Source organism: Protomyctophum parallelum (assembly GCF_964188405.1).
Source record: "Protomyctophum parallelum genome assembly, chromosome: 1".
Lineage (NCBI taxonomy): Eukaryota > Metazoa > Chordata > Actinopteri > Myctophiformes > Myctophidae > Protomyctophum > Protomyctophum parallelum.
In genome coordinates, this window is record NC_139697.1 from 70,592,097 (window position 1) to 70,618,611 (window position 26,515).

General features: G+C 42.6%; 1 protein-coding gene across 1 annotated transcript in view; it reads left to right on the forward strand.

Moving 5' to 3' along the window:
* The first annotated feature begins 942 nt into the window (after positions 1-942).
* Positions 943-26,515, forward strand: part of stk10 (serine/threonine kinase 10) — a 69,189-nt gene continuing 43,616 nt past the window's right edge. Inside the window, exons 1-3 of the mRNA XM_083778892.1 lie at positions 943-1,432; positions 17,900-18,064; positions 26,419-26,467. Coding sequence (XP_083635018.1) covers positions 1,274-1,432; positions 17,900-18,064; positions 26,419-26,467 — 373 coding nt within the window. The 5' untranslated portion in view covers positions 943-1,273. The remainder of the gene's footprint in view (positions 1,433-17,899; positions 18,065-26,418; positions 26,468-26,515) is intronic.

A 26,515-nucleotide genomic window follows, 5' to 3' on the forward strand; every position in this document is an offset into this window, starting at 1 on the left:
GAATCAGAATCATGTTTTTCGTTTGAAATGTACCCATTCTACATATAGGGGTCAGGACAACGAGGCCTTTTCGTGAAGGGGTCAGAATAAAATGTGGACTTAAACTGTTATTCGTCTATAGTAGGCTACTCAGTTAGTAGTACATACATACTGTGAAATACAAATGTCAATCAATCAATCAATCAATCAATCAATCAATCAATAAATGGATTTTTAGAAAAATCTACTTTGTTTTGCCACTAGGTGGTGCTATAGAGCTAGATAAATGGTTGCCAGGCATACTAGACTTTATTTGACATATTATTATCCATAACATTATGAAGATGAGTGAAGCGGAGCCTCACCCTAATACTTCATGTAGAATGTAGTCCACATTAAAGTAACATTTTAATTGTTTTATTAAGCTCTATTGCGTGCGTGCGTGCGCCGTGCGCGTCTAAAAATAAACTGGCTAAATTTTGACTTACCTGTATATTCTAATACTGGTAGACAAAACGAAAACAACAAAATATAACAGTCAGTCTTCAGAGAAGGAGAAGCCACACCATATGAGCCACACGCGCACACACACACACACACACACACACACACACACACACACACACACACACACACACACACACACACACACACACACACACACACACACACACACACACACACACACACACACACACACACACACACACACACACACACACACACACACACACACACACACACACACACACACACACCCCTACCTAATTCAGTTCACGCAACCCGGATATGAAGTTCCCTTTCACACTGGTCACAGTAGTAAAGCCGATAGAAGAACTACATTTCCATGACGACCGTGGGAGGGCCGTTTTGGCCACAGGGTGGGGCTTACAGAGAAGTGAACTGTGTAGCAACAAGTTGCAGAGGCTCTCTCTCCGACTCTCTCTCCCACTAATGATTATTCGCCGTGTTCCTGGAGGCAGGTGGACTTCGTGCGTCCAGCGTAGCGTTAACAGCGGCGCCGCAATACTACGTGAATGACAATATTATTTCTGATCTCGGAGCTCACAGCAGCACTGGAAGGAATGGACGGCGTGGACTAACCGATTCGAAGCTCATTTACAGTGTTTTCTTTTCTGCAAGGACGCGAGACATAATTCCGCGCACATTGGGTAGGCAAGTGTTGTAGTGGCTGCGCGTCAGGACGCGCGCGCCTTGTTTTTTTTCTAGATTTGTGTGTAGAGCTTCTTTTTTTTATTTCCCTAGAATTTTTGTAATAGATAAATCGCAACCGATGGCGTTTGCTAGATTTAGCAAAATCCTTCGCCTGCCTTCTCTTGACATCAAGAAGAAGGTGAAGCAATATGAGCACGTCCATCGGGATATCAATCCAAACGACTTATGGGAGATCGTTGGCGAGCTGGGCGATGGGGCTTTTGGAAAAGTGTACAAGGTAAGCAGCTAAGCTACAGAATTATTATAACGCACACTTTAAACTCCGAGAGTGTACAAGAAGGGTCCATTTGTAGCCTACACGGTCTGTCTCAGAGTTATGAACAGGATTGATCTCAGTGTGTGGTTTATTCTCCAAGTAGACATACCAACTAGAATTGTAACCTGTAATTTACATTTCGCACTAGCTCGCACCTGCTGTGCTGTCTGTCCCTGACACTGCGTCATTTTGCGACTATGTTGTCAACTTGTGTGTGTCATAGAAGTAGCCAAGCGAAAAAGACTATCAATCTCATCATAGGTAGGTGTATATTATCGAGTCTGAACTTAGATATGCAAATGTCAAAATGATAAAATCGATCAAATACACATCTATGGCAGTCTTGATCCAAGGCTCCTGGAAGGATTGGCGTCCTAGTATCTCACTCCTGGAGATCTTTGCCACCTAGCCCTCCAAGCAGAACCCGAATGCTACTGAAGTTTTCAGAAAAGCTTTATGTAGGGTCCCGAGAGGGGCTATTTGCCACCCTTAACGTTGCCCACTTTGTTCAGTGAAGTCTTTTGAGAAGCAAGTGGTAGTGGTTCCAGTCAGTCAGAGATTAGCCCACTCCGAACACCCACACGTTTTTACGACAGTATAGTACTAAACCCTTGATTATGCCGCTGGCCAGTGGTCAGAGTCCAGGCCACCCAGAACAACAGGTTGTAAGAAGCAGTGCACTGCAGTGGTGGGGGAGGAAGTAGGCATATGCCTACTAATAGTTTTATTTAGTAGTGTCTTATGAGTATAAGAGTACAAAAGTATGCTATCTATTGCATGGAGTAGGCCTAGCATGCATGCAATAGATATATGCAGATCTATTATTTCTTATGCAGTGAAGGCTCATTTCACAATCATATTATTATTTAATGTTATTAGTAATACATGAATGGTCCCATTAATGTTGCAGCTGGTAAAGGTGGGGCTGAATTTAATTACTTTAGGCCTGCTGGGTAGCTTAATCTATAATAATGTTTCACAAATTCTCAGTTAATGTAATTGTGTTAAATTACTTTAATGTTGCAGCTGGTAAAGGTGGGGCTGATTTAAATTACTTAATATGCTGCTGGGTAGCTTAACTTACAAAGTCCTATTATTCTGATATATACATATATATATATATATATATATATATATATATATAATATATAGTGGTGTAGAACTAGAAGTATACATCAAATAATGGAAATACTCAATTAAAGTAAATGCACCTCGGTACAGTACTGAGTGTATTCCACCACTAAAGGTATTGGTAATGTTTAAGATGTTTGCCACCCTGACCCACCCACCTGGAGAGTTAACTGCACCTGTTTGAGTAGTCACTCACCGTCTTATTTTTAACTGTAGCTCTATTATTCATATTTCCATTAACCACCTGAACCGGAACCCCAGCATCCATATTCTGGGGGGAGCATTTGCCAAACATAGAAGATCTGCAAGTTTGCAATGCACTGTGAGCATCACAGAATCACACTATATGGATACAATTGCTTTTCCTAACTGTAGCTCTAATGTCTCAAGCCATTTTTCTCAGTCGGAGCAGTGAAAGCACAACCAGCCACCAGTGTTTTTCAGAACATCAGCTGCAGTCTCTCCACCTTGGGGAGAGAGAAGCACATTTTTAACCTGCAGTCTCCCCGCGAGCTGGCTCTGTCTGCTGTGCACAGCAGAGCACAGTGAGCGTCTTTGACTGCGAGCACATCGTCACCGGGGGCCTCAGTGGAACAAGTGATGCTTGACCGAGAGGCCTGCGTCGAGCAGAACAAGCTCGCCTTTTAACTGGAGTCCACCTTATTTGGACTATTTTGTTTGTATTGGATAGTGTGTGTGATATACTGGTCAGAAGATGCACATGGGGTGGCTTTGGGGTGTGGTGAGGAAGTTGGGATACAGACTGGCTCTCAAGAACATTTTTTTGTCTATTTGATTACATTAAAGTAACTTGAGTTAAATTATCATTGAGGTTTTTAGTTTCTACTGTGTATGATTTTTGTTGGATTTTCATGGACTGTTCAAGTTCAACCCAGAATAGGGTTCAATCGTTAAGCTAAGTGAAACATTGAAATAAAACCTTCTTGATTCTTCCTAAACGGGGCTGTATGTTTCACATAATACACCACCTGAATTTGACAATATGGTGGCATTAAAATAAAGTACAGAGAAAGAGAGCATTGTTTAGATTAATCAGAATCCACTTGCTCATGTGTTGGTCAGGCATTAATCTCGTTATTTTCTGTCCATTACAACAGCGGTTAATCAAAACATGCCCATAAAACAGCCGAGCCCTTTTGTTGTCTTAAAGGGACAACGTTAAGAATAACTTTTGTTTGGATTAAATGTCCTGAGGAACATTCCACTTCAGTGACTATAGCAATCCCATCCCTGTGAGTGCTTTTATTAAGAAACTTCCGCTTAACACGCCCGCTGCATTGGCTTGCCTATCTTAGCCTGTGGAGGAGGACAGACCGGTCCACACCTGCAGTTGTCAGGGCCATTGTAGATTAAGCGTTATGGCAACACATTGGAGGAAGAAGGTGGAGGCAAGCTGACAGAGTAGAGGAAATCGTAGGCAGACACAGAGGAGACTACTCTTGAGTCGACGTCTCCCAGAGCCTCAGAACTAATCAGCTTGTCTGTGGGAGGGACAGGGCAGGGCCTCAAGTAGTGAATCTGGGATGTTTTTTTTTCTGTCCACCATTCAAGTTCTTTGGCCTCGTCTTTAATCCATCCTGCTCCCACCCTTTCTCCTCAGTCAATGCAAGGCTCTTTTATGTCTATGACTGGCCTTCAAACCCGGCTTGAACCCTATAGCATCCCTTCTGATAGGAAAGCAGCAGGGGGCCCTTGGGAATCGGTCAAGTGGCTAACTATGTAGAAATGCTCCAAGATGCACAGTGATAATCCTTTCTGAATGTTTGTTAGAGGCATACCATGTGATGAAAAGGCAGAAATCATGCAGACATCATGATCTCCGCAGGAGTTGCGGCTTACCTATACCCACTTAAGCCCTATTTTATACCAAGGCTATTACAAAATAGCCAATCGGGATCACCACTAGGGCTAATGTGGTTTGTGGTTAAAGAAAAATAAAGTGACCCTTGACCTTTCCAGTCCACTTAACAAAAAGTAGACTCAACATGTCTTTTTGAGATACTCCTCAGAGAACAGACCACACTGGATTTGGTTGAGTTCAGTTCTGTTAGCAGTCTGTCTAAACTAAGGGTCATTGACCGTCCTCAAAGTCAATGCAATGGAAGCATGACACCTCACACGTACGTGTACGTGTGTGTGTGTGTGTGTGTGTGTGTGTGTGTGTGTGTGTGTGTGTGTGTGTGTGTGTGTGTGTGTCCTTCCCTCTAATAATATCTTAAATCACAATCTGTGTGGACTCAGGCTGAAACTACCACACATGCAATAATGTGTATCTCATTTAAGACGCAGTATAAAAGGGTTTGTGACAAAGTGTTTGTTTTGGTGGGCATGTGGCCACAGCAGACAGATTTTAGCGGGACCATTTCAGCTTTCTGTAAGAATAAATGAAGCATTAACCAGAAGTCTGTTTTGTTTTAGGTTTTCAAATGAGCCTTCTCGACTTTCATAACTGTTAAATGTGCACTGTCACTTCACGTCATTTGTGTTACCTCCATTAAGTAAGATTCCTCGCAGGCGGCTCTTTGTCTGAAGCCATCAAACTGTCCCTTTGATGTACAGTATATGGAGTGTGGCCACTGGCCAGCTCACAGTATATTGTTGTGGGCAGCAGGACTTGAATTGTTGTGGAGCTTCTATGCCCATGATTATACATAATAAACAAGGCAGGACGGGTCCAGCATGCTCCCTTTTGTAGATGTGACTTTGAATGTGTGGCCACATGGTGTGTTATGACATACGCACGCACGCACGCATGCATGCACACACACACACGCGCACACACGCAGACGGATGGACACACGCACGCATTTGTGCACGCACAGGATGTTGTTGACATTCTTAGGCTTTCTGTGTCACGAGGTCCCAGTATGGCAGTCGCCCGCAGTGTGTCGGTGATGGAAGTGAACGGGTCACACTGGAACACATCCAATCAGTGTCACACATTATTGTAGCCTGACCGTCAATACACTGCACAATCCTGAGTGTAACACAAATTACATGTTATACAGTACATAAGGCTTTTAAATGTACTGTAAAAAACAAAAAATGGACCCATATGAGTTAAAAGAACATGGACTTTTCTGTGTACATCATGACATTGAGATTTTTCAATATCTTCATTACAAACATACATTTGGTCACACATCATTTGGATTCAGTGAAAATGTATCTTTGTCCTGTCAGCCCTTCTTGTGTTGTGTGTGAACTTGTTTCTATTGGTGCCATTCAAGTTCACTGTGTTGACCGGCAGCATCGCCTTGCAAACGACAGGAAACGGCATCCGAGGAGAATAGGTGCTAATGCACAGTTTCATGTTACATAGTTGATGTTTGTTGAGCCTACTGTATACAGCAACAGACAGGAGGTTGTCTGGACAGCATAGCCCTTTGCTTTCTCTTTACGTGCACAACTGCACACACACACACACACACACACACACACACACACACACACACACACACACACACACACACACACACACACACACACAAAATAATGTGGACACAGGAAGTTAAGACATTGTCCCATCTTGGTTAGACGTGTGGGGAGATTTATATGCAACAGAGCATAGGAAGGCAGCAGTCTCTGGGGGAATGGAAAAGGAACAACAGAGCTAGGGCTGCACAAATTAATTATGGATACAATGACTGCTGACCAAATAAGGTTTGAATTAATTCAAACCTTATTTGGTCAGCAGTCTTGCTTGCCAGCATGTCTTAACTTCGTGTGTGCATGTGTGCGACTGTGCGTGTGTGCGCCACAGGATGTTGCTAATGTTGTGTAGGCGTGTGTCTCTGTCTTGTGCTCATTGCTCATGTGAGACAGCGCGTGCATCGTGCAGGTGAGCATGTTTTTGTCCGCAACTGAAGTGTGAAACAGAGTTGCTGAGAGGTGTTCCTCACTAATTAATGAGACATGTGCCACTGAGCACACATTGACCTGCTGCCATCTGTGAAGCTAGTCTCCAAATACAGTGAAGCTAAATCTCCATAGACACGCATACAGTTAAATTAAGTCTCTATAGAGTCTACACACAAATTCTGTATCGTGAAGTTGGTCTCGCATAGACACACATACAACCTCGACCCGCACGCATACAACCTCGACACGCACGCACGCACGCACGCAAATAGTCAGTATAACGTTATTTTCAATCTGTCCTCCGAAATCTGATATTCTCTCAAGTTTTCCCTGTGACAAACTGTATCTTATAACACATTTACATATTTTATATTGATGTACCACAAGTCGCAAGATGACATAAATGTAAGGTGCTATAAAGTAGCTAATGTAATTCATGGGTGCCGTCACGTGGATAAAAAATATTTACAGGGGTGCCCTCACTGCCCTGAGCCAAAGAAGTTTGAGATTCACTGCCATAGACACACATACAGTGAATTGAGTCTCCATAGACACTTATACAGTGATGGTAACCCTCATTACACAGTGCCCCCCTTTTTTTTGGGAACCGGTATAGTTCTTTTTGGTTCTTAGTCCATGAGCCAGAGCTCCAAAATTGGAACTATAATTATGAATTGAGTGTGCAAAACCATACCATATTAAATTGTCATCACCATGAAACTTGCCCAGTTGATTACTTACACAAAGACAATGATGTATTGTATTACAATTAAATATGCAAATTAGGCCCACTCAATTCATATTAACGTTCCCATTTTGGAGGTCTGGCTCATGGACTAAAAACTGGTTCTGTACTGAACTGGTTCCCAACCGGTGGAAAAGGGGTCACAGAGAGAGACCACAGTGTTATGCTCCAAGCTGTCACCAATAGAAAAATCACATGTCACTGCTGTCTAGTCTAGTGTATCCCCCTTGTCTGTGCTGAAGCCTTGTGCTGTACCTTACCCGTTAGGGAATTGTTCAGAAGTTCTTTAACAAGTTAGTGGTTTATATCACAGGGCTATAAATGCTCATTGTCTCTGAGTTGGGTTCCTGTACACACCCAGTAGGGAAGCAAGATATTCAGCAGTTCTTTAACCTGTTAGGGATTTTTGTCATTATTTAATATAATTATATTCATTGTCTCTGTGTGTTTGGCTCCTGGATTTCTAATTTGGCCTTGTGTATCTGACTTTCTCATGATACCTTTGGAACACTCATTGATGCGTCTTTTCTAATAAACATCATTTTGAAATGGAAGACTTTTGAAAGATTTATACAAGATTAGAAGTGATCCAATCTTAATTAGAAACATATAAGCACTCAAAGTCAAATGTGAAATACCCCTTTAAACTTGTACTATAGTCTTCCAGTCTGTCATTAGAACTCTTGGAGCCCTGGTTGTTTTCTGTAATCTTTACAGACCAGCTGGGCTCATGCTGGTCTGATAAGAAATCCACTAGGGTGGGAGTGACTGTGGACTAGGCTTCGATGCCAGACAGCCTCTCGTGAAGGTGAAGATGACAAGATGTCCATGTCATTTATCTCAGAGAACATAGAACATAGTTGTATCTGGTTATGTACACTTACAAAGGTTTCCAAAAAAATTGCACTTTTGTCTAAAATGTGCCTGTGTAAAATGCCTCTTTTAAGAAGCTAGTGAAGTTTTCACTACAGTACTATATTAGGTAGCCATTTTTTATGAATTGCAATTAAACGTCAGCTTAGTTCTTTGTAGTGGCTTTACATGTTTTGCTTTATATAGTCATATTATTAATCCACCATTTGTGGTGACATGTCTAGGCAGGATTCAGTAAGATTGCCTCAGCTATCTAGTCAGAACTGGCTCATCAGAATGTGATTTTGAAATGCTTTACAGCTCTGGTTCCCAAAGGTGTGCCAATGCACAATAGTGTCCAGGAGTTCTTTGGGATTCTGTGACAGCTGGCCCACATTTTTTTTTACTGTATTATTATTATTGTTACCTACGGTATGCTGCTGCATTGTCTGAAGGAAGCAGAGGAAAAATAAGTTTTACTCATGTACTGTAACTTTACACAAGATGTAACATTTAAGCAGCACAACCTTGGTATTATTGCAACATATTCAGCTATGCAAAAACGCTATGCAAATTCGTTTCCCAATGAATATGCAAATTCTACAAGATCACAATGCATAGCAAATATGTTTGCTGTTTTACAACATTTGTGAAAGTAAGAAAAAGCGGTTTAACCTTTTTTTTAGGCTTTAGTAGTCGAGTACCAATATGTGCTAGAGGCTACTTTGCATGGAAATGAATACAGTTGTAGCTGGAGATTTTGACTTGCCCTTTTGAAAGTTTGAAAACCACTGTCATATACGGTAGTCCTAAACATGATAAACTCCTAGTCTATATATATTGTGTGCGTTGTGACTATCCTCTTTAGTTTTCTACATATTGTGCCGAAGCAGGAACCTGTTAACTTTTGCGGTTTTTGAACTGATAGGTTGCAAAACCTATCAGAAACCCCAGCTTTCACATGGGGTCAAAAAGTTTAAACTTCCGTCCCCTGCTGTTGTGTGTCCCACACCCTTACAGTATTTACAGGTCATGAATTTATGCCTATGTTCAGTCATTCAGTTATGGGAAACAGAAAGCATGCAGATAGCAGAACTGGGTGGCATTCTCTTTGGGGAAGACCATAGGTCGCGGACTGTAATAGTTCACTTAGCAGTTACACCCAGTGAAAAGGGTTGCTATCTTCTAACTAAGGCATAGAATCTGAATATTATGCAACACAGCTTTAATTATGCAATACAGGTTCCAGGTTCCCACATAGCGGGTTTTACTTGCTTTCTGAAGCTGGAGATTTTAGGCAAATGCATAGCATCCTTCCTAAAGCTGAAGTGGAATCGCACAAAGCACAGCCATTTCACAAACATTTAGTTGCTGATCTACAAGCTAACAATTGACGTACGACAAAGTAGAAGGCGTAAGTGTTTAACCATTTAAACCCTCTGTTCACCGGAGTCTCTCAGGGGTCTCTACTTGATTCCCTTGTTTTTTTCCTCCTACATCAAATCTCTTCACCGAAACTGGTCTATCAACAAGCTCGCAATGCAAGCCATCACAAGCTTGTACATCAAGTCGTGGCTGTAGATGGTGTTCATGTGGTCAATAGGCCATACTCCCACCCTACCCCACCCACCTACACCATCGGTGTGAAATCTAGTGAGATAGTGAGTGAAGTTTCCTCTTTGATCCTGTGATCTAGTTTAACCCTTTTTGGGCGGGAACCCCTTTTGATGTTTCAAGCATTATGTTGCAGTTATTGAAAAATAGCAGATCTACAAGCTCTGTGTCGCGCTACGAACTTGTAGGTCTGCTATTTCTGAAAAATCGTGAAAATGTGATTCAAATCTTTTAATATATATTCTTTCAGAGTGAACGTTTTTAACTCAAATCTTTGCTTATGGGGGGTCCACGGCCAAATACATATAATCTTGGGGGTCCTTGACATGAAAATGTTTGAGTACCACTGACATAGAAACATGGGTTTTTCAGAAAACTGTCATGATTTAGAAGACTTTTTTCTTTTTAATTTCGATGTCAGGCCTAAATGGTTTAACCCGTATCCGCTCCAGAGATCAAGGCCATGCGCTGTGATTGTTGGATTTAATGGAGACAAGGAAGGCTCTTAGTCAGTGATCTGGATAGTCTTGACCTTTTGACCTGTGCCTGGTGATGTCAGCAGCTGTAGTGCTATCTTCTCACCTCCGGCAGGAACATGAGACCAGATTAACTTGTAACTACTATGTTTAAGTGTCTCATAGTCTTGGATTTCATTCTAACTGAATTGTGGCTTCTTTGACCTCTAATCTAATCAGCTTTGTTTTTATTTTAGCTCTAATATGTGGATATGTCAACGCTTAAATATTAAGGTTATTTGGCTCTTTTGCAGTTCAAAAAGGCAGATAGATCAATAAAGTCAATGTTTGGAAAAACATTGTCCCTCATCTCATGCATCATCAAGTGCGGTAACCTTTACATTTGTGTATTACCGTACAATAGTACTCTTGACAAGGCTCAAATATTCAAATATTGCTAGAGAGCTTTGGCAACAGGTGCAATGTCCCCGACCATGAAACGTTGCATCCGTTGCGTACACTGATATAAGGCATCAGTATCCAAAATGAAAGCAAACTAAAGTGAGCTTTTCGCTGTCACGCAGCTAGTCCATCTGCTGAATAAGAGATAAGCATTTCCACAGGCCTGCGTCTACAATGGCATAGGTCAGGTTTTACAGGCTATACTGTCATTATGGAGGCTTTGACGGCCACATTCCAGCTCTCCGAGGAGCACACGGCGCCGTACCTTTACGTTTATGACGGTGCAAAGGTCTTACACGCTAATTGTTATACAAGGTGTGTGTGTGTGTTAGTGTGTTTCGTACAGGGTGTGTATGACACGCTACAAAATGCGCATGTCGGCACACCAGGTCATAACACTCATGCGGCCCAGAGGATATTGACCTCAGGGATGGGTTAATTGGTGTTCACAGCGCTCTACATTTCATGCAATGAAAAAATCTGCCAGGATTACTAGGACTGCATGGTTATGACTTATGACCGATATGATAATCTTCAATATTTTGATGAATATGGTCATAATCATTGATTACAATGATTTGTTGTGGGAGGAAAGATGACGTCATACAGTTTTTCATTGCGATTATTGCTACAGTCTTTGGCCAAATTGTATGTAATGTCAAGGTCTCTGTGATTTTGTTGTTCCTTTGTGAGCCTGATGGATGTCTGTGATGGGTTATACAATGTTCTGGTTGTTAACCCTTATGAGACGAGGGCGAGGTGAAGGCTAAATAAGAAGTTTGAATACGTTTTATCGTTACCTGAATTACGTGCAATCTGAAATATTTTGATTAAGTGTGACGCCCTAACCAGAATCCTTGTCTGTGTTTATGACCGTCACGGTCAATTTGAACAGATTATCTGCTGCTACTGGAGTGGGTTTGACAAAAAGTGGTGTGAGGGTAGCAATCTCAGGTTGTGTGTGTGTGTGGTGTTTTGTTTTGTTTGTCTACCGGTCTGTGTGTGTTTATGTAGGGGTGGCAAACGGATCATTTTACAGCTTTGAGCTTAAGCAGCAATATAAATAAATTTGTCTTGTGTTTGTTAGTTTAGGCTTGATCTTTTTGTTGCTACTGTGTAGACTTAGCCACCAATATGGGTGGAGGAAATAGTTACATGGGAAAACTAGCTTATCGGATAACTAGCCACCTAAAGCCATATTATTCACATAAGACTCTGTTGTCGGAAACTCAGTGTTCACTTATTGTTTGTGGTATTTTAGAGTTTAGCTGGAGAATCGGCACCATATCTGATCTGCGTGACTGCGTCATACCGTTAATTGAGTTAATGCAACTGAGATTGGTGCAGGATTTTAACTGTTAGTCGATGTTCTGGAAGCAGTTTAGAAGATTTTGGTGACACATTTTGCCCAGTTTAGGTAACTGCAATTAGAAATCCTCCTGCAATCACATTCACAATTTATCTGAGACACACACACACACACACGCACGCATGCACGCGCGCGCGCAAGCAAGCCTTGACACTGTGCTAGCTTCCAGTCAAGGGGTCCCATGGGGGATACAATGAGGAGTTTCAGTGCAATTTCCTCTTGTTTCCAGTACACACGTGCACACGCACACACATGCACACGTCACGAAGATGTGAAATTCATTCATCTCCCCTTCCATCCCAGAAGCACATTCCTCAATCTTGTTCCCACTCAGACGTGTGTGTGTGTGAATGTGAGTGTGTGGGGGTGGGGGTGCGAGCGAGCGAGCGTGTGCGTGTGTACTGGAGCAGGGGGTCAGGAGTTAAAGGGCCTATAACATAGACTATAGAGCATGGAAACAAAGTTATAATTGACAGCAAGCAGACAGCTCCTCTCTTTATGTCTGCATGTTTCTCTCTTCGCCACTGGACCGTGCATGTTAATACAGTCATCAAACTGGTTATCTCCCTCCCTTAATGAAGAACCAACTATTAATGCCAGACTTGACACTGCTGCTAGCTATGTCGTTGCTGTCGGGTGGAAACCTTGTATGTCCGAAACTGTTCCTTTTTTTAAATTAGATTCAGATTCAATAATTAAAGTTTTCACTGCTTTTGTGCGACGCTCACTCTTGTAGGATTCTGCCCGACAGCAACGTTATCCAATATCTTTTATATCTGCATATATTTACTAATTAGCAAATGTTGGAGTCTATATTTTATTAATTTTATTAAATTAATATTTTAAAATTAAAAATCACTTATACAGGTAATAAACAAAAAAAAATGCTTTTCATCACTAGATACTGTACCTTGCCTGCAAAGTGGGCTCCATTAGTCCATTTGTGTGTAGATTAGAACATAAATTGGCAGATCACTGTTGAGCAGACGGTGGTGCCGTGTGTGGACCAACAACCACTTCCTGTTTTCAATATAAGCCTGATCTCGCAGAAGGGTGAAATCAGCCCTCAACAGCTTCTTGTTAGTCAAAAGTCTTTCAATCCATACCTCCTGGGTTCGAATCCCGTTTACGCCACTATTTTTGTGCCAAGTAAAGTTTTAGACCATTGCCGGTTAAGACTGAGGCGATGGAGTCCGACATACATTAAGTATGAGGTTAGAGTTAGTGTTAGGGTTTGGGGAAGGGTTAGTAATGTCTGACATACAGTACAGTTCAGCCGTGGCTTGTCAATAATCTCTTTCAGTGCTTGCTGCTTGTTTCCTATTTTGGCCCACAGATAACCTGGGAAACGGTTAATGCCATGCTTTACTGGGTAAAGCTACAGTACAGACAGAGACAGAGAGAGAAAGGAAGAGGAGAGAGGTGAAAGTGTCGGGTAACTGCACCGCATATTGTCAGGGCTTGTTAAACACGACGCATTTGATGGTCGCATGGCAGGAGGGAGAGAAGTCCTGTTCAGTCACACCAGGGGCTTTCCCCTACTGGGGATAGATCAGCTTTCCGGGAGCTTGGGATTAACAAACAAGCAAACGCACAAGCCAGACAACACACACAGTGTATACCAACTACTACCAAGAAGGCTTGCTGTGTGTTTGTCCGTTCCTTTGTGTGACATTGCTCTTGTTTGTCCAGATGTTTTCCCACAAGCTCTGTGAGGCATCTGATCCCCACCAGCCTGTTTAGTCTTTCTGTCCAGTCTCTAGGTCACTGGGTGGTGGTGGATCACTGGATACACATGCATGCATGCATGCATGCGCACGCACGCACGCACGCACGCACGCACGCACGCACGCACGCACGCACGCACGCACGCACGCACGCACGCACGCACGCACGCACGCACGCACGCACGCACGCACGCACGCACGCACACACGCACACACACACACACACACACACACACACATACACACATACATACACACACACACACACACACACTCTAGCTAACAACTAAGCACCCCACTAGTCTTGCGTAGCTAGATGATCGGAGTTCTCCGCCCTCTGATATGCCTACGGAAGTCTAAATTCAATTTGGAATGGCAAAACATCAGTGCACTGCTAACAGACCTACGCCCAATGCTTTGAAAACCAAACCTGATTGTTGATACCGTCCCAAAATAAATAAATAATGGTTATTTTATTTTTTATTTTCTTCTCCGACCCGGCGCTAACCCATTCATTGAATTTAGATGTCTCACCAGACGTATCAGAGGGTGGACCTCTCAGATTGTCTGGCTAAGAAGTGACACTAATACACCCTATACTAGCTCTCTCCCCACTTCCATGCTTCTTGAATGGCTCTTATTTCAGTAAAAGGTTTTTTCACTTCATCACTTGACGAGGAAGTGTCAAGGAACCCTACTCTCCGTTGAATAGTTAACCACTTTCAATCTGTATTTTGGGCACCGCGGTCAGGAGGACGTCCCAGGCAAATAGCAAAAAAGTAAATGCATTTAAAACTGAAAATGCATTATTATTAAGCTCAGTTTCCTGTTCTATGATCCTCACAAAGCAGGACTTGTAGTATTATGGTGGTCCGTGCAATATACCAGGCGGCCAGTTCTAATAATTAAATATCATCCCGCGGGCCAAAGATAATTCATTCACGGGACTGATTTGGCCCCCGGGCCTTGAGTTTGACATATATGACCTAGTGTCTCCTGGGCACTGCTATGTGGCAGTCCATCATGCCACAATGCATGCCTATAATCACTAGTTGTGCTGTGTCTCTGTTTCAGGTGTGTGTGTGTGTGTGTGTGTGTGTGTGTGTGTGTGTGTGTGTGTGTGTGTGTGTGTGTGTGTGTGTGTGTGTGTGTGTGTGTGTGTGTGTGTGTGTGTGTGTGTGTGTGTGTGTGTGTGTGTGTGTGTGTGTGTGTGTGTGTGTGTGTGTGTATAAAAACTATGATACGGTGGGTAACAATTCAGTCGCCATAGGGATTAATAAATAACACCTTGATCCTATTCGTTTTTAAAGACTGTAATCGCAGGAAAAAGCAAGGTCTTATGCACACCTGATGTAATCAGCTCAGAAACGGGAGGCAGGGATCAGATGTATAGAATAAAATGAAATAACCCGCACACTGGTTTATTCTATTCTCTGATGCACGGTCTGCAGGTTATTTTATTATAAAGACCATAGTCACAAAATAAATGAATTAAGAAATAATTCCATAATCAGCAAAGACTTTTTGGGCATTACAGAAGTGTATGGTATGATTGACCCCAAGGCACCAATATCTATTCACATAGATTTCTAACCACTTAAGCCCTATATAATCTGTCGTACGGTACGACAATTAGCCAAAATAGAAGCTGATCTACAAGCTCACGTGAGGTTGCAGATCTGCTGTATAGTTTTTAAATTCACCTATAACCACAAGACCAAAAATAGGGACACTAGGTTGAAAGTGGTACATGTCAGGTGATCACAAGACACTTACTGCTCACGTTTCTTTTTTGCTTTGCATTTTTGTGCATTTTATTTTGATGCTGCATGATTGTTGCTGTGGCACCGACCACTGGGCGCATGTCCTGCACTGCAGTCAGGTCATCACTCCTGCAATCCGTGTTCTCACAACATTCTAGTCAACACGCACGCACGCACACACACACACACACACACACACACACCCACACCACATGTATTTGTGGACCACACACTAAAGTCTAGTTGTTTTTGTTAGATTTTCCGTCAAAACCAGAGCAATAACTAATGATATTTATAATCTCTGCGCTGACTCTCATTGCTTTGAAGTGGGAATGGTACGTGCACTCGGAGACACATGTGCTACTTTTGTGTGTTAGGCGTTCATGTATAATCGCGGTTGGCGTCGCAGAGCATGTGCGTCTGTCTGCATACGAGCATGCGCATTGCCTAACCCTACACGCACGTTTTGGGTTCCGTGGTTCGTCCTCGTTGCCCGCTCGCGCCGAGAGGGTGTGGAGTTTCTGTTTCCTGTTGTGCCTCTAACTGGTGGTTAGTCAACATTTTAATTACAGCCCTGTGTCGCTTAAGTGTTTCTGGCTCCCTTTGGCTTTTCCACCGGGCTATGTGAGAGATTCAGACTGGCTGAATAGACACGTGTGCACTGTGCGCAAAACTGCGCACGCGATTGCTCTCTTTCTATGTTCTAAGAGCTTTCCAGGTGGAGGCTTTGTTTGAATGCTTGTTTTGCGCCTGCAGTGTTTGTTGTTCATTAGCCTCCGGTGAAGGCTTTTTACATTAACATCGTGATTTCTTCTTCATATCATTACAATTATCTCAGCATGTTTGAGTAACCGTGCATCCCCTCTGTGTGCTCACTGCTCACACCATGTGATTATGACTTTGTTGAAATTTTGTATTGATATCGCAGACATATTTCACCAATACGTTCCATTTCCATAAACATTGTATGGCTGTGTCTGCTTTTATTATGATTTCAAGCACCTTGTTTGTCTAGTCAAGACACTTGCATGGAAAATTAACTCATCGTAGAATATTGGATTCAGTTTCAATATGCTCACGCACTGTCTGACCTCAACTGCATCTGATCGTCTGAATCTGATAATGCTTCTCACATAATTCATCCATTCAGATGAAGTGGGGGGGCTGAGTACTTTTGCCAGCCAGAGTTTCCACCCTAGCTAACGCCAACCCCAGACCACAAAGGTCCAACGCTATGATCTGCTCAGTGTGAACATTATCTGTACTGTGTATGTCCAGCATAAACTGATGCTTCTTGCAGAAGAGAATCTATGCCCATTAAGACCATTATTATGCTCCTTGGATTAAGACCATTATTATGCTCTTGGATTAAAATCTAGAAAGTGGATTTGCAGAGTAACAGACGAGCTGAGTTGATCTAGCTTTGGAATCTCGTTACTAGTCGTTACTACCGATGTCTGAAGGCAGCATGCAGAAGTTAGACTTCAGACTACCTGATTGCAAATGTTATAGCCTACGGTCTCTCTTTTAAAGGACATCTTCACCCATTTTCAACCAATCTTGGTCCTCACTAATGCTCAATAAAATGGTTGAAAAGAAATCTATGCTCTCTTCAGGAAACCGCCTACCAGTGACTCCATCATTAGGCAGGGTTTTTTATATATTTTTTCAAACAAAATTTGATTTGATTTGTATTAATGTGAGAACATTGGCTTCTGTTATAGCATGCTAACTTTCCAAGAATAGAAACCCTGCAGTTTCTATCAGGTTGGATTCCCCATCGATGATGTCACTATAGGCAGGGTTCTGAACTATCCACAGCTCTCCTCTGAGACACGGGAGTTGACAAAAATGGTACGATATTATACTGAGCATTAGTTAGGAGTCTGAGGACCAATTATACGAAGATAGGTTAAAAATTGGAGTTATTATTTTTTTTTTTTAAGATATTTTTTTGCGGCTTACGCCTTTTATTGGTTTTTGAAGGGACAGACAGTAGGCTGACAGGAAACGGGAGAGAGATGGGGGGATGACATGCAGTAAAGGCCGTGTCGGGCTCGGGAGTCGAACCCGCGGCACACTGCGACTGGTTCACCAGTCGGGTGCCCAGACGGTTACGCTACGGCCTGGGCAAAATTGGAGTTCTTTAACTGGAGCTCAAAAGGGCACATCACAGGCAAAAACATTAACATTTTTAAAAGTGGTAAAGCAGAAAATAACACATTTTCAAGCATACAGGCAGGTGACGGGCACAGTGAATTGTCACCATCACATTGCTTCCCCAGTAACCTGAAATGTTTTACTGCTGTCAAATGATGGATCAGGGCAAAGTTTTGACTATATTGAAAAGGTGAAACATTGTAAACGGTCAATCATAAATCAATGCATGCTGCATTTTAATATATTTTTACTTTTTGTCTATTTTCAGGCTAGGAACAGGGAAACTGATGCCCTGGCCGCGGCCAAAGTGATCGAGACTAAGTCTGAGGAGGAACTGGAGGATTACATTGTGGAAATTGACATCCTGGCTAAATGTGACCACCACTACATCGTCAAGCTGCTTGACGCATTCTACCATGACAACAAACTCTGGGTAAGAAATGCGGCCTTCAAACTATCAAGTTCTCTTGACGTTGTGGGCTTTCACCACCCATTCCTTCCTCTTAAGCATATTTTTAACACTGGCATAATGTGGCATCCCTATGACGGCATGTCATTATAGGTGATAATTTATATATATATATTTTTTTAAGATTTGTTTTTGGGCTTTTTATGCCTTTTATTGATCGTTAACAGTAGACAGACAGGAAAGGGGGAGAGAGACGGCAAAGGCCGTCGGGCTCGGGAGTCGAACCCGCGGCACGCTGCCCGGCCCAGACAGCCGAGCCAACCGTCCGGGCCTGATTATTATTTACATTTTTATTGATTACATTTTTCATATATTAAAAGAAAAAACACTTGTTGGCTCAGTACGGCCGCTTGGGAATCAGAAGTTAACTGGTTTGATCCCCCGGTTCCCCCTGGGTTGGTGTTGAAGTGTCTTTGAGCAAGACACCGAACCACTAACTGCTCCTTGTGAACAGGTTGGTGCCTGGCATGATTTCCTGTAATTCACATTGTAAAGCGCTTTAAATGAAAGAGCTATATAAAAAAGCTATATAAAGGCACTATTATTATTTGTTTGTTTGTGCAAGTGTGTGAGGAGAACGAGGGCAACTGGTGAGCTAATGGCCTGCTCTGACCTGTCTTGACCCGGAGGTTTCATATCCTCTTCCATGTAGCATGCTAGGCTTGTTTTGCTTCTCCCTTTGCCTCTCATTGCGTTTTACTCTTAAGTTTTCTACTCTATAATCTACCCGTCTACCGTACGTATCTCGCCAAGACAAATAATTGTGACCCCATGAATCACGCTGGTCCCTGAAATTGAATATCCGAGGAATTACAAAGCAATCTGAAAGCTAAAGATGGCTGTTTTCTGTTCCTCTTCTTGACCCTATAGCACGTTTCGTGTTGTTATAAACTTTAAAGGAATTTGAGATCACTAATTTTAGGCTGACTTGAATAATGTCTTGTCTTTTTTACAATGACCTTTGAGTCTATAAATGGAGATGGAGCAATTTCAAGTCCAGTCAGATGCCAAGTGCGTGACATGAAGTGAAATGTATTGCGTATGGGGAAGTTGGGATTTCTTAAAGCATGAAATGGAGGCACTATGACACTCATTTTGTGTGTGTGTGTGTGTGTGTGTGTGTGTAAACATAGGGCAATTACTTGTTTATGTGGAGTGGAGCTTTAAAAGACCAATGTTCAACTCGTTTGTCCAGCTTTAGCCAGGCTGTTGGGGAAATTCTTTACTTTTGGCCCAATAAGAAAAAGCTACATTGATTGTTGAAGTACTACTGTAAATGAAGTTATTTTCAAACAATCACAATTTCTTAAGGTTGTGGTCACGGTTTGCTCATCACATGTTATGTGCGCACGTTGAATGGTGAAATGGATCACCAATGAACTAAAGTCCACACCTTCAGTGCGACTCGGCTCGACTAAATGCAACGCTGATTTCCGTACGTGCCGTCCATGTGCATATGGACTTGTGTACTACACATGTGTATCTGTGCGTGCACGCGCAGCTGTGTGCCACAGCCCAGAGAACTAGTTAGGGGTGAGCAAGTCATAGCTGGAATTCCTGAGCGTAGAAGGTTGCATTGTGAGACTGTGTCAGCCTGTGGTGTTTAGCTTGAGGCCTGAACTCTGCACAAAACCACCTACCTACAGCATTCTGACCACAGGTTTCCTGTATGTGTACACTCAGGCTCAGCTTTCCCCTCTATGATCTCGCTCACGGGCCATTGAAAACATCCATAATATATACTATGCTTTTGCTGCCTACTGTGACCCTTCCCTCCCCCTGTCGGATCCGAGCCCACCATTGCAACACACACACACATGCACTCTCAACTTATTTTTATATACTTATATTTTTGACTGTATTTTCAGAACAACCACAAACACTTCCTCTTTTAGGTAGGATAGTGAGTTTTAGGGTGCTTTCCCCTGCAATACGTCTGAGTGGACGGAGGCGTTTGACCATAAAACCCACTTTTTCTACAAATGCAACATATAGGATGACAAACGTTGGAACAGGCTGTACTTACTGTAAAGTAACACGGTAATCACGGTCGTATCTCACCGCCATGGCAGGATACGGAGAATTAAGTCTCCGAGGTTGGTCGGTTCAGACGTCGACAACGCCTTGCCCTTTCAGCTAGAGAGGTGGGTGGACAGGGCAGAGGGTGGCAAGGCATGCTGCATTCCAGCAGCCCACCCACCCCTTAATCTGCTTCCCCGGGCAGAGACGGTGAAATAGATAGATGGAGCAAGAGAGAGAGAGAGAGAGAGAGAGAGAGAGAACGGCTGTCTGGAAGCCAGTGAGCCTGCCAGCCAGCCAGCCAGGCCCACAGTGTGAGAAACATGGGGCCTTTATCACAGCGACCACACTGCTGACATTAGCACACTGACGAGAACCAACAGAAAGTCGTATAGTTGGAGCAATGCGGATAAAGAAAGACGGTCGTATAAAAGCATTCTTTACAGGCATACTGTAATTTAAATGCAGATGATGAATCCGCATTTGTGTTGGGTCTTCTGCTTTCAGAATCAGGAACACTTTATCAGCATAGGCTCACAAAAGGATTTAGCCTTGATGCGTAGTTGCGTACTAGTCTACTAGTGCAGACAGCCCAACATCGAACAATGACGCAGGACCAACAACTGTGTACATGGATATTCCATTACAGAACCTGCATACACAGAAAAAAATGCTTTCAATCATTTTTGTGTCTCTGCATAAGTGCATATTCATATCACATCTCACAAAGGTGATATAATGTCACAAGCATGTTGTCTCTTATCTATCTCTGAGATTAATCATGTGCATGTTTCTGGCAGCTGCCTGCCTAGATTTATGTGTTGTTCTTGGATGTCACTCCATGAACAAACACAGTAGTCCTGCTGGAAGTTGGAAGTGCTCAAAAGTTATATTTCTTTGGTTTAAAAACGAAGGTTTTTGTTAGAGGCTTAATAATGTTCGGTTCGCACAATGGTAAAGTGTCTTCCCTTCCCACTGCGGAGGTTGTGGGTTTGAATCCACTGTGGTGAATCCGGCTTTGTTGAGCGTCGATCTATACTAACACAATTGGCACGTTTTCGGGGGGAGTAAATGTTCTAAAAAAAATGCAGTAAATGTTCTATATTCTGATAGTAATCATTGTTCTAGTGTCTTTCCAGCTCTTTAGTAAACGGAAAATGATCCATTTTTAGTTGCTCATTTGTTTGTTTCATCCCTTCCATGAATAATATAGCAATACAGAGCTATTTAACTTATTTTAACAAAAGGTATCGCTTACACAATTTTAAACCCAAATCCCTTTGTTCTGATACAAAGGTGTATATATAATACCCGGACGGTTAGCTCAGGGCAGGTTCGACTCCCGAGCCCGACGGCCGACGGCCGCATATCACACCCCATCTCTCTCCCCCAAGAAAGTAGTGTATAAGTCCCGACTCGTGACTTCGGACACATTGTTTTGCATCAGTGGACTGGCATCTCCTAGTGGTAATCATTTACCTGCTTATAGTGACTAATAGTCTAGTACACCACACCTAAACCGCACTTATCAATCACACGTTGCCTATATTGTTTCCTTTTTAATTATAACAATCGTGTGTGACGCATGTAAAGTGCAACATTCATCATTGTTGATTTATTTCTTCATGTGTAATCCACTTCAGCTTTATTTCTTTATCTGAAATCCACTTCAGACATGAAGACGAAGCGATTAAAGGTCACTGAGGAGGTTTGCTTCCAAAGGGCTTATGAATAATATTCACGTGGCGAAGCCAAATACCTAGCAGGAACCTCACATCTTTCTGGTTTCGATTTTGTAAACACGGCATGAGTCCGCAAGTGATACATGTGTGTTCGTCTGCCTCCTTGTCTGTGTGTGTATAATTAGAATATGTGTATAATTTGTACCCCAGGATCTATATAACTCTTTCTTTAAAGTGGCCATGTCTTGACAAGCAAGGGACAGACTTTGTGAATTCTCTCTGTAAAGGAATGTTGCTATGAGCTTTTAGACAGAAAGACAGACACAAGGAAAGACATGGACGGGCAACAGAGCAGACAAAGACATCATACATGGAGATACAGACACGGATATGTCTGGCTGAATGGACCCAGGCGGGGAGGAGAGTCATCGTCTGTTAAACAATGGATGAGGCTCAGCAATATCCATCGTGATCTCCGATCTTCTCGTCCAAAACCCTCCATCGCTCTTTTAATCTCTTCTCTTCAGTTCACTTTGTTCTCTTTGTGTCCTTTCCACTGTATGCATGCGCATACTCTATATACATTAGCTACGTGACCCTTCCAGGAAAGAATGGTATTACCATTCAGTCAGTATAGTGCTCATATGCGGTGAAAATAACCAATCTACAGGCTGTACAACACATCGCATTATGACGCGTTATGATCTGTATATTCGACAAGTAACACAATTACAATAGGGCGAAGTATGAATCAGATTGAAGGAATACAAAGAACACCAATGCATTACTCGATGTTGAAAGTGTCACAGTGCATTATGTGAACAACAAGTGAACAGTTAACCCATTCTGGAAGGGAACCCCTTTTGGTGTTTTAAGCATTATGTTACACTTTAGCTATTGGAAATAGCTCATCTACAAGCTCATAACGTGCTTGTAGATCTGCTATTTTTGAAAGATCGTGAAAATGTGGCGCAAATCTTTGAAGATATCGTTCACAGCAAACGTTTTTAACTCAAATCTTTGCTTCTGGGCGATCCCTAGAACATATTTTCAGATGGGGGTCGGCGGCCAAATAGTTTGAACACCACTGACCTAGAAACATAGCTTTTTCAGAAAACTGTCATGATTTAGAAGACATTTGTAGAATCAGTTCTCGGGTCTATTAATGTGACTTTTCCGCTACTCTGATGGAGTGTGCCGTGGCTTCTGAAGGAATCCTTTTTACCGTTTTGGGGGCAGCAGGTTTGAAGAAAGCGGGTCTATGTGTCGTCGAGCAGAGCTCTACTCTCGAAATTCCTAAGAAAATGAGATAGGAAATGACTGTCTCAAGCAGCAAAAGGAGCGAACGCCGAGCAACGCCCCTTGTGTCAGTGAAGCGACGTCTGCCCAGGGGAAGTACGAAAGTAACAGTGTCATTAAAATTCACAGTTTATGGTTAAAAAAACAAAAAACATGCTGATACCGTTGAAGAGATTCAAATGTGACCCAGCCTCCCAGCTTGACTGAAGGGCTGCCAATCATGAAGCCTCCAGCTTTTCACCAGAGGAGAAAAACTGCATTTATTTTTTATTTTTTATCCAATATGAGTTAGTAGCACAGACAGACTCTTCACCATAGTACTAGAGCATGACTGGAATAACCCATTTTGACCTGAGATCAGATTCTAAAAATGTCTTCTACATCCTGACAGTTTTCTGATAAACTATGTTTCTATGTCGTTCTTCTTCGATTTTTCAAAAATAGCAGACCTACAAGCGTAGCGCGCCACTCGGTGGCACGCTACGAGCTTGTAGATAACATAACATAATGCTAAAAAAGGGGTTCCCGCCCCAAAATGGGATAAATATCAGAGCTGAAATCGTCATGGAAATATGTTTAAACATGTAGCTAGGTGTAATGTTAGAGTCCACAGAACTTGTTTTCGCTGTTTCTCTGCAAGACATTGCTCTATAAGCCATATCTCCAAAACTGATGGGTCAAACTGAACCACCAATATGTCAATTTATATGATTCCCTGCTTCCATAATATGACATGAAAAAAAAAGAAACTGACAAAAACAAATCCAATGGCAGTCCCTCAGTCAAACTCGGTCACAAATAATTATTAAAAAAAAAAACTTAATTCTTTGATTAACCCTACACATACGCATGATTTTAAATGTTTTATGTCTGTCCTAAATATCACTTCCGGTATATTTTCAGCCCTACTGCATACGTGCATATTAGTACAGTGTGTGTCATTGACAGTGCATGTGCGAGTACATGCATGAAAACGTATGCGTGCCTGTCTGTGCATGATGTGTCCACATCTATTCAGCCTATACGGAGGATACTTTGCATGTTGCACGACCAGTCGGACAGCATCTCTCTCACCGCAGCCGCCACTCCGTGCTGACGTCATCCGGACTATTTCAGGAATTCTTCCACGCTGGGGAAGAAACTTACAGTATGCTAGAAAGAAACGCTGCACCCAAACACATCATAGATTTGTTTTAATGGAGCTTGGCTAGTGTAATGGGGGGTGCAATTGGGTTTTTATGTGTGAGGAATGTGGATGTCACCGGCGATGATCACAAATCACAGGAGTTTAGCTAAAAAATGCCCGCTCAAAATATGTTTATTTTCTTTTGTGTGTGTCTCCTCATGCAGTAGGTGAGCTGTCTTAGAAGTGGATCTGTCTGTGTGACCGCGTGTGTGTGTGTGAGTCTGGGGCCAAAACTATAAATAACCAAATTCTTGAGATGGGTCCATCTGGTTCCATTTGTGCACTCTCAGATTTACAGACCTACACAGACCCCGTGGAACCCCCTCAACGACCCCTCGGGGTCCGCCGGGCCCTACTTTGAGCACCACCGAAGACGTCAGACAGACTGTCACATAGTTGATGATGTCTCATCTAATCTCGTCCTGACCTGCCTTTGTGATGCACTTATATCATCGCTGAGATTATCATGTCAGAATGTTGGCTGTAAAGGAGCGAGTCGTGTCCAAGGACATGTCCTGTAACATAATAGTCATTCATGTCTTGTTTACAAAATACAAATCCTCCCAGAGAGAGCCCACTGTTTTCACTGAGTACGACGACACCATGGCTGTCTGCATGCCTGTCAATGTGTGCAGGTACATTTCTTTTTGCATACATCTGTTTACTCAGAGCATACCTTGCTGCTTTGTCGCACATGAGTGACACACGATTGTGTGTGTGTGTGTGTGTGTGTACCTTTTTGTCTGGGTGCTGAAACTCCTCACTGCCTGCCTGATACTTGGACAGTGCTGTCATAGCAGTCAGACTGTAATGAATGGTTTGGATTAGTTACTTTATTATGGTAACGCTAGAGGACGTAAGTGTGTGTGTGTGTGTGTGTGTGCGCGCGCGCGCCCGCCGCCCGTGTGTTTCTTACATGATTACACAAGTATGAGATCACCCAGCAGGTATGCTGTGAGCTGCTTGTGGTCAGTGCTCAGTGACTTGTCATCTGAAGGCCAATTAAAACAACGCTAGGATTTGTTCGAGCATATACTATATACACACATGGGACATAACGCATACAACCTGGCACACACGCACGCACGCACGCACGCACGCACGCACGCACGCACGCACAGTGGTTTAGGTTGCAGCATCCCGAGGCTGTGATTATGAAATCCTAACTTCTTCCTTGTATTTGGTTTGGCTGCACTTAAACTAGCTTGACACGTTTTTAGAAAAGACACAATTGACAGCTGGAGAATGGGACAGAGACGGACAGACAAAATGGACGGGCGGACTATGCAAGGAGAGGAAATGAAAAGTAAATTGTTAGGAAGTTAGTCTTGGCCAAGATAATACCTTTTTAGGGAGGTTTTTCTTAGTCTCTCTCTCTCTCTCTCTCTCTCTGCTCTCCTGTGCGTACATGTGTTGTGCTACACAGGATGAGTGTGGGACTGGGACTGCAGTCTGACAAACAGTTTGTTAATATATGCATCGCTCTGACCCCAGCACTACTGTGTGTGTGTGTGTGTGTGTGTGACCCTCTGTGTTGTACACATTGACTACAGGTGTGGAAGAAACATTTAACTAAACCAGAATGCAGTTTTTGTTTCTCTGGCAAGTGATGACATTGTTCAACATTTTACTGCAGCAGTTCACTAATAGCTTTTAGATTCAGTTGTGTTGGCGCTTTAACACCTGCATTCCCCAACGGGTATCTTTTTAAGGTTTTATCAGGTTCAATTAAAATGGTTCTAGAAAGTCATGACCTATAATGTCAGCTATGCAATCATACTGTACTTGATAGCATCTTATCATTTTTCAGAGTGTGGGTTTAATTCAAATGTGGATAGAGGGTATGAGACAGTAGAATGGTCCTTCCTTTCCCTGTCTCTCAGTATTATTCTTTTCTTTTCAAAATCTTTTTATTCAGGTTTTTTTGTGACAAGCCCAGGGGCAAGTATTAAACAATATAAAAATATAAAAATAAAACTCAATCCCCCAGTATTATTCTATTATGGACGGTCGATCTCTCCTTCCTTTTTTCACTAGTGTTACATTTCTTGCCGTGACAAATGACAATCAAAACTGATTCATCACAGCTGGGTCAACCTGAGCCTTATCCTTTTCTTTCTCTCTCTCTGCAGATTATGATCGAGTTCTGCGCTGGAGGTGCCGTGGACGCCACGATGCTAGGTACGTATCCCTGTGTTTGGTCTCTCTTCCTTCCACCCCTTCTGCCTT